General features: G+C 36.1%; 1 protein-coding gene across 2 annotated transcripts; it reads right to left on the bottom strand.

The window, feature by feature from the left end:
- Window positions 1-1,226: 1,226 nt before the first annotated feature.
- Window positions 1,227-10,266, bottom strand: LOC112742039 (preprotein translocase subunit SCY2, chloroplastic). Of its 2 annotated transcripts, none has more exons than XM_025791255.3 (13): window positions 9,895-10,266; window positions 9,284-9,795; window positions 8,854-8,982; window positions 8,412-8,491; window positions 8,198-8,287; window positions 7,714-7,805; window positions 4,290-4,373; window positions 3,640-3,790; window positions 3,197-3,313; window positions 2,898-3,027; window positions 2,313-2,436; window positions 2,109-2,215; window positions 1,227-1,753 (listed from the first exon to the last, which is right to left on the bottom strand). In XM_025791255.3, the coding sequence occupies exons 3-13, from the start codon at window positions 8,947-8,949 to the stop codon at window positions 1,664-1,666; spliced, it is 1,161 nt and encodes a 386-aa protein (XP_025647040.1). In that variant the 5' UTR covers window positions 8,950-8,982; window positions 9,284-9,795; window positions 9,895-10,266; the 3' UTR covers window positions 1,227-1,663. The 2 variants fall into 2 exon arrangements, with proteins under 2 accessions (XP_025647040.1, XP_025647039.1); XM_025791254.3 differs by having other exon boundaries at window positions 8,854-8,942; window positions 9,284-9,793; window positions 9,895-10,230.
- Window positions 10,267-15,148: the final 4,882 nt, after the last annotated feature.

Below are 15,148 nucleotides of genomic sequence, written 5' to 3' on the forward strand. Positions count from 1 at the left end.
TCAATTTCATTTAAGTTTGTAATTTAGCAGAGCCTATATGAAGGCCTTAGTTTCATAGAATTAGAGGGGATTCTTTTGGGCACCAATAATTCTGCTAGAGAGGGGTCTTCGAACTCCCTCTTCTCACCCACACTTCTCTCCTCTTCCACTTTCTTACTTGTAAATATTTTAGTTATGAATCACTAACTCTTTCCATTGGGAAAGAAAGCTCTATTGTTTTTCAATGGATTAATTTGTTTTTATTCTTCTTCTCTTCATCTTCTCTTTGATTTACTTGAAGGATTTTCGTTCTTCATTCTATCATTCAATTATCTTGGGAAAGAGATTTAATGATCTTGGGTTTTATGTGAACCTTGGAAGAGGAATCATAAAACCATGCTTGAAAAATCCTTCTCACACTTGAATAGATTTGAGTTTGGGTTGGATATAGTTTCATTAATCCTCCCAATACTTGGATCTAGAAAGGTGTATGGTATAATCAGGGACCATTCTTCATCTCTTCTCATGAAGAATTAGACCAAGAAATTGGTTATTGAACAAAATTGGGGAGATTGAGTTACCAAGGTATTGAAACTTAATCACTCATGATTGCCAAAAAATCAATGAATTGCATGATTGAAGATGAGATGAAATCAATTAATCGGGAGAATGCAATATCTCTCGATTCCAATGCTTATTTTATCTTTTCTTTCTTTTATTTACTTTATGGTTATTTACATTTCCTGCACTTTATATTTCCAGGACTTTACTTTATTGTACTTTACTTTCCTTGCCATTTACTTTCTTGTACTTTATTGCTTTCTTTTACTTTTATATTATTTACATTTCCTTGTTGCTTATCATCCAATTGTGCTTGTCTAACTAGGCTAATTAATCAACTATTCCTTGCTTAATCCAATTAATCTCTATGGATACGATCCCACTCCATTGTGAGTTGTTACTTGACAACAATTTGGTGCGCTTGCCAAAGAACGGATTCATTATATGTGGGTAGTGAATTCCAGTCATCAGGTAACAATGAATTAATAACCCAACTCCCATTCTTTAGGTTTCGGTCTACTCCACTAAACTTTATGCCACAGTTATTAAGGAGTGCCAATAGACATGTATAATGTGCATTATAGGTACAATAATGCAAAAGACGGAAGTATTAGAAGGTATTTTCCTTTTTTTTGAAAGATATCTCTTTCATGTTTAGTTTAAGCATAGAGAGATGCGAAATGCTATTTAGTCAAGCGAAAAGGTCTCACATGGCATTTCATCCAGTTGTAAGAGTAAATTACCTTCAAATGTAGTAAGACATGCCTCCTAATTAGTATTCTAAAATATATTGCTACTAGTATGTACTTCCCTGTGCAAAGCTCAGCTGCAGTAGCAGCAACTATATTAGCAACAGTTTCGCAGCAAACAAACTTTTTCACACGTATATTAAATAAATTAAAAAGAGAGAGAAAATAAAAAAGGCGTCTGAATCAGCTACTGCCACTTATCAACTTTTAGTCGCAGCATTTAGCACCTTGTATGCTAGTTGACCTCACGGTATGATCCACAAGCTATACTTGTATTAACTCAGAAATACAAGCTTCCTGGAAATTCATACGACTTACCCTCGAGGTATTAAATAGAATGGTGCAGAAGTATGACAGCATGGCCTTTAGAGATGCTATACGCCATAACGTTTCAAAGCATTGCTTAAGCTTGGCATCACATTATATGCTTGATATGATCTTCTAAGTTCGATAAGGGAACCAACCTGAAGCAGCAAAAGGGACTAATTAATCAAACTGTAGAATAGAACATACCGGTCACATCAACAAAGCACGTGTTTTAAATTGTTGAAACTTTCAATATTAGATTAGAAGTGTAATGGCGAATAAACACTGTTATTTGTAGCGGAGGAAGAGTTCAAAGGATCCTAGTGACATGCATGGGAGATGACTCAACACATAACAGTAAAGAAATAGTGCACCTAAATTTAAATTACCCAAAAAGAAATAACAATTCAAGCCAGGTTAAGCAGGCACAAATTTGTTTCTTGGTTGTATACTGATGAGTTTGCATTCCAGGTACAACAAAAGTACAAGTAAATGCACCCTTCTTGTACTTACAATAATTAGAACTGAGGTAAAACCAATAGCAAATCCAGCATTGATGCGCCGTAAATTGTGATCAAGAATAGTAGATGTAGTGGCCAATACACTTAACTGCAGTCCCCCTGCAAAAGTTCCACAAGATAGAAGACCAAAATCTAACAATATTAAGAGTGGATTAAACTAAGGAAAAAAGTCAAGTCTTTCTGATCAATGACAGACCCCAAAATCGTGTGGATGCCTGAATCTTTATTAGGTATTCTATAGTAGCCTTTCCAGGCTTTATGTTTGGTATTCTTGCACCCATCTTATTTAAGTAATCAGCAATTTCCTTTGGCAGGTTAGCCTGTGCACAAAGAACAATAAAATGTTATAAGATAGATGGAATCCATTCTAATAATCATAACATATTATGACACAGTTAAATGACACCTCAAACTAAAAGATCAACAAATTAAGACAACAACAACAGAAATAAGCAAAGTCTTACCCACTAGACTGCTAATACACATTACTAAATTGCATTGAAAATGTCATAACTGGAATAAGTAGTAGACTAGTAGCACAAGACATTCCATAGTTTGAGACCTTCAACAGATAATTTGAAAAACTCATTTTAGTAATCCAAGGAAATTGAAGAGCTGACTTTTCAATTAATGTTATAATTTCGGACTGGAATCTGCTTTATACACGACACATCTATAAACTTTTCACTGTATTTTATTATTTTCATAAAACTTAAGTTTATGTCAACAAGAAACTACTGAAAATGCAAATGGAAACTCATATCAGCAAAAAGAAACTTACAATATCAAATATATTGAATAGGAAGACAAAAAGAGCATATATTGAATAGTAAACCCATGGCTCAGCGCCAACAGAATTTTCAGGGTTCAATATCTCCTTTACGTGCTCCCAGAAACGTGATTGAAGCAGACTATAAATAAAAGCTATATTAGAGAATGCAAATCACTAGAAAATAGTAAATCAATATGCAACATAGCATGCGCCACACACACAGAAAAAAAGAAGGGGGGGAGATAGAAGATAGCAAAAGCAAGATTTAACCTGCAATGTTGTCAAGCTAAAAAAGAGCGTGCACAAACCTGGCTAGAATACATGGAAATGCTAAGAGGTAAGAGGTAGTAAGAACAGGTTGCATTCCAGATGGATTAATATTGAAAGGAATATACGGTTCGACTTCAGTAAGTGGTGATTGCTCCCTGTTCAACAAAGTAAGAAATGAAAAGTCAATTATACATCAGTCCACTCAAGTATCAGTTAATCCTTCAGAATGACACAAGTATATATGAAATTAATTCTACAAAATAAATTAGTCCAATACTCCAATATACTGTCAATACCCATGCCAATGAAGGTACAACAGAAGACAATAAAATAGTCATTTTCTCAACTAGAGGAATGGAACAACTTTCCCCATTAATAATCAACCGTATAAAAATTGAGAAAAATTTTAAGTGATAAATATCAGAACTCTAAAATCATGATTATCTAGACTTTTCAGGTGCAGCAAAGTTTCAACCATTACCTTGCAGCAGAAGCAAGTTTGAAACCATAGTACTGAAGATTTACTTTCCTGCAACTTTCAGTTACCACAACTGCCCACATAGTAACTATGGTGAAAATACCCAACACTGCAAGCAGATATTGGCACCAAGTCACACCACCCAGACCATTCACTGCAATATCAAGAGATATTACTCAAAAAGATAGTGTTTATTCCATGATATTTAATTAACTAGATCTAAAAATTATATCACATCCATAAAACATCAACACAAGGTACTACAGGCTAAACTGAATTCCAGTTTAAACAAATTCCACATTACAAGTTACAACTGATATCTTAAACTCTTATGGTCCTCATTATCAGTTAGTGGTAAAACATTCATCCAAAATTATCTATTTATCATCCTTTTGGTCATTTTTCTTTTCTTTTTTGTTTAGAGATCACCATGATGATACATTCTTCTAGGCACCTGATATATATAACTTTGAATCCAGTGAGCTGTAGCTCAAATGGAACTTCCCCTAATCCCAGTGATAAGGGGATCGTTAGCTTTCAGTCAAGGTTTTATCCCCAATTTACCGGAGCTCCACAACAAAAGTTAAGGTTGACAACTAGAAAAACACAAAGGAACAAAATATCAAAGCTTTGATTTGCATCTTGTCATGTACCGGAAAGCTGAGTGATCATTTTGTGTAGTGTCTCCACATAACCCGTGAGTATTCCCACACATATGATGAGAGATGAACCTTGACCTGAAGAAAGCAGTCTCAGTCACAGCAAGAATCAATTGAATGATAAAGTAGAGATATATTGTAAATAACTAAAGGAATAACCAAAATCTACACATCCTTTCATTAGCTTGGTAAAAAAACAAAATGGTGATCTGAAACAGAATGGCTAAATTAACATTGCTGAATTGATTACTATTTATGAACTTATATGCTGAACAACACAACTAATCAGCAATTCAAGAATTTCTATAATTTTATGTGTAACAAACTAGCAAGATGACTATGAAAAGGGATAAATAAGGTATTGTAAATAATAAAGTTTGTGACAGTTACGAATAGCAAAATAGTATTGTCCCACTAAGTAGGGATGACTACATGGATCAAACAATGCCTCGATCATATACTAGGAATCATGTATAGTCAAACCATCGGAACATTAACCTTTTTATTGATTGCAAAAATCTAACTATTAGACTCCTTAAGATCTTTCTCTCCTTTTTGGGGTTTCTGCAGCACGGGCTTCTTCCACTCACGACCAAATGACAAGCAATATTCTACCATCTTTTCCACAGGAAATACCATCTCCCCCTTCAATCTCTTAAATTTAAAGGTTTTGATAAAAACTGATTTTTAAACTACAATTTGAGGGGATGGCAAAAGTTGACTGAAAAAGGTAGGCTGCCATCAGTTTGTAACAATTTTCTCTTTTCAATCCAATTTAGTAAAACAAACTACTAGCATTTCACCTGGGGTGATTGGATACCGTGTAACATCTAACTAGCACTGAATTCAACCAAAAGAATGGCAATTATAGCATACAAGTATCTTTCAATTACACAAAAAAGTTACAATGGCTTATGATTGGAGGTCACAACCAGCATCCTGTACAAATTATAGGTAGCCCTCTGGTGTGAGTAATCATTAACTATTATATACTGTTACATACCCTGGAGAGAGAGAGAGAATGCTGAGTCAGTAGCAAAGGCAGCCAAAAAAGGAAAGAAAATAATCCCTTTACCTTATCATTATTCTAGAAGAAGCAATAAAGAAAAAGGAGGAATAATAGGGCAGGAGAAATGTGTAATCATAAGTGACAATAATTGATGATTGGATTAGTCAAATGAGAGAATCAGAGAGGCGTAATCGTAGGAGTTGAATGCTAATTATGATAATTAATTTGAGGGAAGGCAATAAAAGGAGAAGCTGATTAGGTGAGAGGTAGGAAAAGATTTGGAAAGGCCTAGGCTAGGAGAGAAGAGGACTCTCGAAATTCCTCTGTTATCTTTTACGTTTCTATTATATTTCTGTATTTCCATTAAAATAAATACCAGTGTAACAACTGGTATCAGAGCACCGGTTCTGGGTGTTCTGTGCGTGGTGTCCACGCGAGCTGCCATGGAGTCAAGGTTGGAGGCGGTGGAGAAACGGATTGAGGAGTTACAGGAAGCTCAACAACGATCCTTGGAGGCATTCTCAGCAAATATGTGGAGGCACTGGTGCTAACGACACCAGAGGAGGAAATGACGGTGGAAGGGATGAGCAAGATGACGAGAGGGTAGAAGGGAACGGTGCAGGAGACGAAAGGCAGAGGAGATTCGAACCAATTCGAAAGCTTGACTTACCGGTATTCTCAGGGGAGGATCCGAATGGCTGGTTGGTGAGAATGGAACGCTACTTCAGGGTAATCGGAGTAGTTCCGGCGCAGAGGCTGGATTTTGCAACAATGGCTTTGGAAGGGGAGGCCCTCACCTGGTTCGAATGGTGGGAAGAATACACACCATTTCAGACATGGAGACGATTCAAGGAGGACTTATTGAAACATTTTCAACCTGGAGCTGCTCTCAACCCCATGGCTCCGTTACTAGAGGTGAAACAGGTGGAGGACGTCGCTCAGTATAGGCGAGAGTTTGAGGCTGCAGTACGAACCCAGAGAAACTTGGGAATAGAGGCTCTCATGTGCATCTTTGTCAATGGACTCAAAAAGGAAATTTAGGCAGAATTGGAGGTGGCTCAGTTCGATAATTTACCAGCTTTAATGGATAGAGCCATGGCTATTGAATGGAGAAATCAAGCATGGAAGGAGACCGGAGTTGACCCTAACGGCAAGAGGGTGGAGTGGTTGCCGGAAGGGAGCGGATCTGGTTCGGTGGGAGCTAGATTTGGATTTTTCAAAAATTCTAGTTCAGTGAAGTACAACACCCACGACGGCAGGAAATCGAGGGGCGAGATTGGATCCAACACAAACAGAGGCACCCCTACTCGTACAGGCCTTACCACCAGTTCAAACGGAGGCAGCAGCGCTTCTCATTTGCAGATAACTCGTAGCAGCGGCACACAGCGACTCTCGAACGAAGAGTGGGCAGAGAGACAGAGGAAAGGGTTGTGCTTCAGATGTGGAGAGAAGTGGGGACCTGATCATAGGTGCTCCATGAAGCACTATCAAATCATACTCCTAGGAGAAGATGCAGAAGAGGAGGCAGAAGGAGACGTAGGGATGAACCAAGAGGCCCATGCAGGGGAACCTGAACGGAAGAGCTGCAACTGTCATCATACAGCTGCAATTCAAGAAGCCTTTCCTTCCGTCCACCTTGAGGACAAGGTGATGCTTCAAGGGGAAGGTATTGTTACATACCCTAGAGAGAGAGAGAGAATGCTGAGTCAGCAGCAAAGGCAGCCAAAAAAGGAAATAAAATAATCCCTTTACCTTATCATTATTCTAGAAGAAGCAACAAAGAAAAATGAGGAATAATAGGGCAGGAGAAATGTGTAATCATAAGTGACAATAATTGATGATTGGATTAGTCAGATGAGAGAATCAGGGAGGCGTAATCGTAGGAGTTGAATGCTAATTATGATAATTAATTTGAGGGAAGGCAATAAAAGGAGGAGCTGATTAGGTGAGAGGTAGGAAAATATTTGGAAAGGCCTAGGCTAAGAGAGAAGAGGACTCTCGAAATTCCTCTGTTATCTTTTACGTTTCTATTATATTTCTGTATTTCCATTAAAATAAATACCAGTGTAACATATACACAAATATTTATAAGAGAAAAGAAAGAAGGGGAAAGAGGGGGAGGGGATAAAACCTACCACAAAAATTGCAAAGTAACAGGAGAAAAGCTACAAAAGTGCATGATTAACAAGTTGTTTGCTGTCATATATGGAATGAGATCTAAATGACTCAATTAATAAGAAAAGTCGATTGAATAGCAAATAACTCATGTTAGTTTCTACAAGCACATAGTTGATGCAATTAATAAATTTTCCCGTCATTTGCTCCAGACTCTGGTCATCCTTTGAATTCTAGCTTAGACAACTCCAACCAAGGACACTAAAGTAACAGCTTCAAGGTAAGAAAGAATACCAAATCCAGATTCTGATATAGTGTCATAGATCCATGTAATAGTCATTGCACCACAAACCAACAAACAGGTTGTCACCAATACATGTTTGACGCTGCAATGATAAACATGTTTAAGAAAGAAATATATCTAATCCGGCATAATTTGAGTTCAGAAAAAAATGTAGTTACACCATCGTTATGATTGTGTAAAATGGCAAACCGGTAAAGAGACTGAGATATTGTAAAGCATTCAATAATGAATAAAACTGAATTTTGAACCAATCTAATAATGCAATATGGCGCATGGCAAGCACCACATATGTGCACTAATGATTAAAAATGTTTAGAGAAACAGAGAGGAATCAAAATTCAAAATACTTGGAAAACAATCTAATTAGCCTTACTTATGATATCAACTTGAAAGGAAAACACTGATGATTGAATTCTTTTTACAATGATTGAAATTGAAATATAGCTTGGAAAATTATTCTTCTATACATATTACCATTGGCTGGCGGCATAGATTGAATATGGAAGCGAGTGGCAGGATAATATAAAAGCTTCCAAAATTGCAAAGCCAAATGACATCCACCATCTGAAATGTGTATAACATTTCGTATTTGAAAGTTAATAGATCATGAAGAATATTAAGAGAATAAGAAAAACATTGTGTAGCAAGAAATTATCTCACTGCTCAAGATGGATAAATAGGCACACACATATAACTCTTAATCTTCTCGTGTCCATCCAAACCTTCTTTCCGGAGCTTTACTAGAGAAGGAATAACATGACACAGTACCTGGACAGCATTATCTTGTATATAAATATGATTCATACGAGGCCAAAACTCAGAAATGAGGTGAAAAAAGTGTACTTGCTATAGCATATAAAAGAAAAATGCAGCATCTGATCAACCTCAATTCTATTTACAATCAAGTACTTCCAAGAAGTAGTAATAGTAATAACAGAAATAACTATCTTTTATAAGATACTAATCTATAAATCAAATATTTCTTCAATTAGAAACTATGGAGAGAAACTTCTTCAAAGGTCTACTTTGTGTAAAAAGATGAACATCACGAGTTTCATGCAGAATACTACTGTGATGGTGCAAAATAGCAAAATTCCAAACACTAAAAAGACACGAAAGGAGCACTATACTTGCATAATAATAGACGCAAATATCTGGGGACTAATTCCAAGCTGGAAAAGAGATAACTTGAGCTCGTAGGAGAAGTCGCCAAGTTCATCTGCCATAAGCTACATGAATAACCTTTCACACGCCATAAACTAAGCAAAAAAGAAATAATCTAATCATGAAATCCGCCTAACAATAAACAGTAAAAAAGTAGTTTGGAAATGTTCCTTTTTAATCGGAAATGGACATGCTGTTGATTTTACCCAAATACTGTTTTCTTTACAATCCATTCATCCAATTAAGCTAGGTTGTTTTCAATACTTTTAAGATGGAATATCATAAAAATGCAAATAAGCACCTTAACTAGCCTCGATTTTGCAAATAGCCAGAAAGTAAACAGAACGAAACCAATCGTGTTTGTTTCTTATTATAACATTGAAGAATGCATCTTACCAACACTTCCAGAGGCAAAGCTAAGGAAGTCTTGCGGTATCAACCTTCTGTCAAATCCAGGAAGAGGAATGAAATAACCAATATGAATAACCACAATCAGCACGGCAGTCACCAACAATCTCCTCCTTATCTCGCTCTTGAAGAACGATTCTGCAGCATCGTTGATCACAGAACTGAACCGCACGAAGTTCAAAAACCTGTTTTTGAATGTTTTTCGTCTGAAAGGTGGGGTTCTACAATCGTCACCACCAGGAGCAGCAACAATTGCTTCCCCGTCGTTGCCGCTATGCATTGGAATAATTTCCTTATTCGAAAGCTCGTCGACATAACGGTGTTCGCCTCGAACCCCGTTGGAGACATTAACGAAAAGTTTTTGGTACGATTTCAAGCACAGCGAGCGGTTCAGTGAAGGAAAATGTGTTGTTGCGCTTAATGCAGGGGTTGTATTGAGGTGAAACCGAGGTCCATTGCAACGTATACGAAAAAATTGGATGCGGTGAGCTTGTCTTACTCTGCACATAGAAAAATCAAGCTGTATAAGAAGATACCATAAAGAATTGCGCTTCACTTTAACCTTTCTAATTGCGTTTCTAGAGGAGAATTATACTAACCCGGAAGTTTGACGTTGGGTTTTGTAAAGAAGCTGTGTGGATGGAAGTGATTTTGGGATGAGAATCGCGTTGCTACCTCCATGGGTGGACTTATTTCCGAAAAATGCATGGGCAAGTTGGGAGAGTATTGAAAGAGAGATAGATGGATTACGAAACCCTCAACGACTTGCCTCGATCCTTTGTTACGAGGACTAAAGTTACCCGATGTCTCAATGTGTTGTTACTGTGTCACGTCACCGGCAAACGGAGGCTCCTGGTGCTGCCTGCGACAACTTGCGAGAAGAAGAGAAGAGGATAAGGATTAACGAGGCCGTGCGGCCATGCGATTCTGGTTCTGAGAAGATACGAGGAGATGAGAGACGAGGGTCTGACTCTAACAAGAAATGAGATGAGGATATATAACATTCTTTCGTAAGACCCGACCCGAAAGCTAAACCCTAGCGTAAATTAAGAAATTGGAATTCAGTTGTTTTTCTTAGAGAGACAGGATACTAAGATAAGTATAGGTAGCGTTTGTTTTCAAAGACAGGATAGAATATGACACTGAGACAGAGATAATAAAACAGAGACAATAAAATTTATGTTTTATGTATCGTGTTTGAATACGATGGACAAGATACTAATGTAATATCTTGTATTAAGTTTGAATAGACATGGACAAAACTAAGATGTTATACAAAATGACCAAAATAGACATATCTTTCTCCTTGCCCTAACTCCTTCCCAAACACCAACTCAATCTCTCTTCTTTTTCAAATTGTACTTTTACTTTTGTAGAGATTTGATGATGTTGAAACTAATAAATTACAACCACTTCTGCTATTACATTACTATTAACTTCGAATTCTAAACTGGCATGCTTTCCTGTATTGTCAGACTCATCTTTGTTTTCATAGTGCCGGTTTCTAAATGCTATCAAGCAGTATCTTTGCCTGTCATTATTAAAGAATAGTGTCCTCTCAGCTATGGCCATTTTCCAGCTTCAGTGTGCAATTTTCATGAACTTGTTATGTAAATTCAGATCAGGATTGAAAAAGGAAATTGGCATGTTTTTTCTTATGCTTATTCTCCGGGTTCTTAAGAATGTCGTTCAGCCCAGTTTTTTGCATAAAATGACTGTCCTCAACTTATTGGAAAAAATCTCTCAAGATCCTCAAATTATAATTGACATTTTTGTCAATTATGATTGTGACGTGGATGCTTCAAACATATTTGAAAGGTATCATGCTTATGTAAAATTTTGCTGTTGTTAAACCTTAATGGTTGTCATTATTTAATTAAAGACATTTGCTAAATTGCTTAAGTATTTTGTTTGGGTTTGGCTGTGGTAAATGGAGGTTAATTGAAATAGCTTTTCTCCCCCCCCCGCCGCGGTCCGTTCAAATGCATACTTGTTAAGAAGTTTGCTTACATGTTATATTTGGAGTACTCTCTTTCTTAAGCTAGGGCATTTTTTGGGATCCGCATTATGAATATAGAAAACATTCATGTATATTCTTGTGATTTCTGCATCTTTATTTAGTATTTAAACTCTTATAATTCAAAAAGATATTTGCAGGATTGTCAATGGCCTTCTTAAAACTGCATTGGGGCCACCCACAGGCTCAACCACAGCTTTGTCTCCAGCTCAGGATATAACTTTCCGACATGAATTTGTGAAATGCTTGGTCAGCATCACTAAGTCAATGGAGGCTTGGGTGGACCAGCAAACAAGGATAGGAGATTTATATCTGCCAAAAATCTCTGACCGCAATGGGTATGTTGCTCTTTTTGTGTTTGTTGTTATGTTTCAAAGAAATTAGAATCTTCTATGTATGATGATCTCAGCCTATTCTTTTTTCCTTTGCTGATTTAATCTTCTTATGGTCATGTATATTTTTGTTGATTCATTCATATTGCTGTGTGGATGTTGATCTTGTGATGCCACTCCAGATCTGGAGTCATGCTGATGAACAGATTGGATTGGATTGGATTAGATGATGGGTTGTTTGTGGGATTTGGCTGATCTATGATTTTATTGGAATTCTTATAAGCATTTCATTTCTTAGGATGCAGAAAGTGAAGTGCAACGTGCTTCTAATTTGATGAGATCTCAATGTTGAAAGAGCTATGCCAATATGTGACAACTGGAGTCCTTTTTATTTATTGATTTTTTAAAATTTTTTCTTCTGAACTTGGAAATGAGGAAGTGAACGGGAAAAACTCTCAAGCTACTTTACTAATTATTATGCTACGTGTCATTCAATCATATGATTATAACATCCCAAAACTTGTTATAAATTACGCTCTTCTCAGTTATCTCTATTCTATAAGTATGTGTTGCACTATAAGTTAATATATTTGTCATGTGACATGGAAAGAAAAATAGTTCCTTTGGACCTTAATGCTCTGCATATTTCTGTCATGATATTAGGAGGAGGCACATGAAGTTATATTAACAATTTCATTATTTGTTATTCATTTTGGTTCTATGAAGCTAAAAAGATTTTTTTGTTAACGGTAGGGCGAGCCAGGTTTTCACTTATTTGGATTCGTCATGTGCCTAAGTGCTACTGCTGCGAGAGCTTTCAAGTCTGTTCTTCAGGGAATTTTACTTTCTTCTGAAGGGTAAACTATTTTTCGCACTATATATATATATATATATATATATATATATATATATATATATATATATATATGATTTTCAAGTTCTTCTTTCATCACTACACTTCAAAAACAGGTCAGCAACAATCTGAAATTACCAGAATCTGCTATTGATTGTTCTATCAGTAGGACAAGTTATAGAGTGACTATTCAGACACCCGGTGACCATTGTTGGCATGGCTGGCTACACAGTAACAGTCATGGGAGTAGCTGCATATGGAAAAACAAAGAGGAGGTTTAGATGAGCAATCTCACACATTCACACATTCTCTTAATTCCTGTATTCTACTGTAGTCTAATATTTATTCTATATTCTGAAACATGATTCTTTTGTAGCGTGACTAGTAGTATGTCATTTCATTGTATCTATTCTAGCACATGAACTGATGAACATGGACATAGACATGTATTTGTTCCTAGTATATTTTGTATCTATTGATCGCATCATGGAGAAGTTTGCCGAGTGCTATTGTAAATGCAGCCCTAGTTCGTTTAGCAGTGCAGATACTGCTTACGTTCTTGCTAACTCTGTGATAATGCTTAATACAGATGCTCATAATAATATGGTGAAGGATAAAGTTCGGCCTTGCGGAATCTTTTATTTTGTCTTGGCTCAATAGAGAGTCACAAAGAACCAAATTTGTTACATATCTTGTGTCCATTGTGGGTTTGATAATTTAATCTCAAACCATCCTTTTTAAAATTATTTTACTGATGAATATTGAATTTAATAAGTTTTCCATGGAACATTATCCTCTGAATGCAATGAGATGTATATGTATTAATTTTGAATATAACCTTGAAAACACAACGGTTTCTTGCCATTTCTTTTCCATTCTTATTTATGTGGGTGGTAATTATCGTGAATTCTGGCGTTTGTGTTCAGGAATTCATGGAACATGATGAATTGAGCAATTATATGTAGCTTCAATTTATGAATAACTCTTGACTAAATTTGATTGTTTATAATTCTTCTACACAATTTACATTGTATGATCTATTGCCTAATTTGTGATCCTACAATGGTGAGTATGATTTTGACGTGCATTTTTACACTAGCTTAACAAGAGAAACTTCATCATTTTGAAAAAAAAAATCTGAAACTAATATTGCTCTAATTTTTAAACTAAATTCTGCATTTAAACATACAAAAGAAACTCCCGCACAATTGAATTGAAATCCAAAACTAATTACAACTTATCTACAGTAATGTTAAACAAAATTCTGTACTATTTTTAACTAAAATTCTGCATTAACATTAACAAAAGAAACAATTCTACACATATTGGAAACTAACTCTGCACAAAATACCAAGTTGTTCTAAGTCTAAGATACCAAATTCTGCCAACAACACTTATTATGTATTAACATGTGCCAAATTGATAAGTCTAAAAAACCAAATGTACTATAAATCCAACCTCCAATTTTGAATCTTGAAAAAAAGATTAACTCTAACTATGCAATATAGCTCTAACAAATCCAATTTTTTTACTATCTCCTAGTGACCAAAAGGTTTTTTCCAACTGAGAATTTATGGAGAACTTGAGTGCAACAGAAATAATTTCATCATCGGTGAACCCAAGCTTGCTAAGCATGTCACCAACCTTTTTTTCCTCCCGAGTCTTTACCATAGCTTGAGCAAAATCATCTAAACGCTTTCCTTGTTGGTCGAACACATACTTCAGAGTGTCAGTTAACTCCTTCATAATCTTGGTATCCTTTGCCCCTTTAGATGTGTATGGCTTTTTTCCTTGTTTCTTCTCAGAAGATGAAGACACCGAATTCGATTGTTGAAGTAGGGATTCATTGAAATCCTGGTTTGAGTTAAACATATCCATATATTCTGCATCCACTTCTTCATCTCCATCCTGTTGCACTTCTTCTTCAGCATCATTGTCGCATACAGCAGCAACTCCATTTGCCCTATCCTTACAAAATATTTTCTCCAAACGTGGATAAAGGGGAAAATGCTTTCCTGGAGTATACAATCTTACTCCTTGTTTCTAGAAAACAAATAAAAGATCATCAAAGAGGGATAGAACTAATTTTCAAATAGAATAAAATTAAGTGAATCAAATCAAACATGAAAACTAACCTTCATATATGCAGCTAAAATCTCTTTGTTGTCCACAACCACGCATTGCTTCACATCATCCCATCCAAAACCGCTACAGGCTGCCATATCAGCAGCAAATTGATATTTTTCCTTTAGCCTCTTAACCTTGTTCTTGCAGTGACTTATTTGAAAGCCACCACCTGGAAATCTCTCATTCATTTTCGCAGCAAGCTTCTCAAAAGATCCAGGTTTGAACTGACCTGCATCAGCTATTCTTCCTTCACTGACAAGCTCCTCCATAAAACCAACAAATATCTTGGTCTCTTCATCAGTCCAGACATGTCTGTCCATTTGTCTCTACTATCTAGATTGACTCAATCAAAATTCAAGTGAGTATCCTAAACACATTATGACATCATTTTAAACAAGTAGTATATGTAGTCGAAACACAACATCAATATTGATTACAGTTTCACTGTGAGGTCTTACAATAAATATTCAAGACAACAAATTATCAAAATAATTCAAATGAAACACAAACAACAAGTAAACTAG

This window comes from Arachis hypogaea, chromosome 14, assembly GCF_003086295.3.
Source record: "Arachis hypogaea cultivar Tifrunner chromosome 14, arahy.Tifrunner.gnm2.J5K5, whole genome shotgun sequence".
Taxonomy (NCBI): Eukaryota; Viridiplantae; Streptophyta; class Magnoliopsida; order Fabales; family Fabaceae; genus Arachis; species Arachis hypogaea.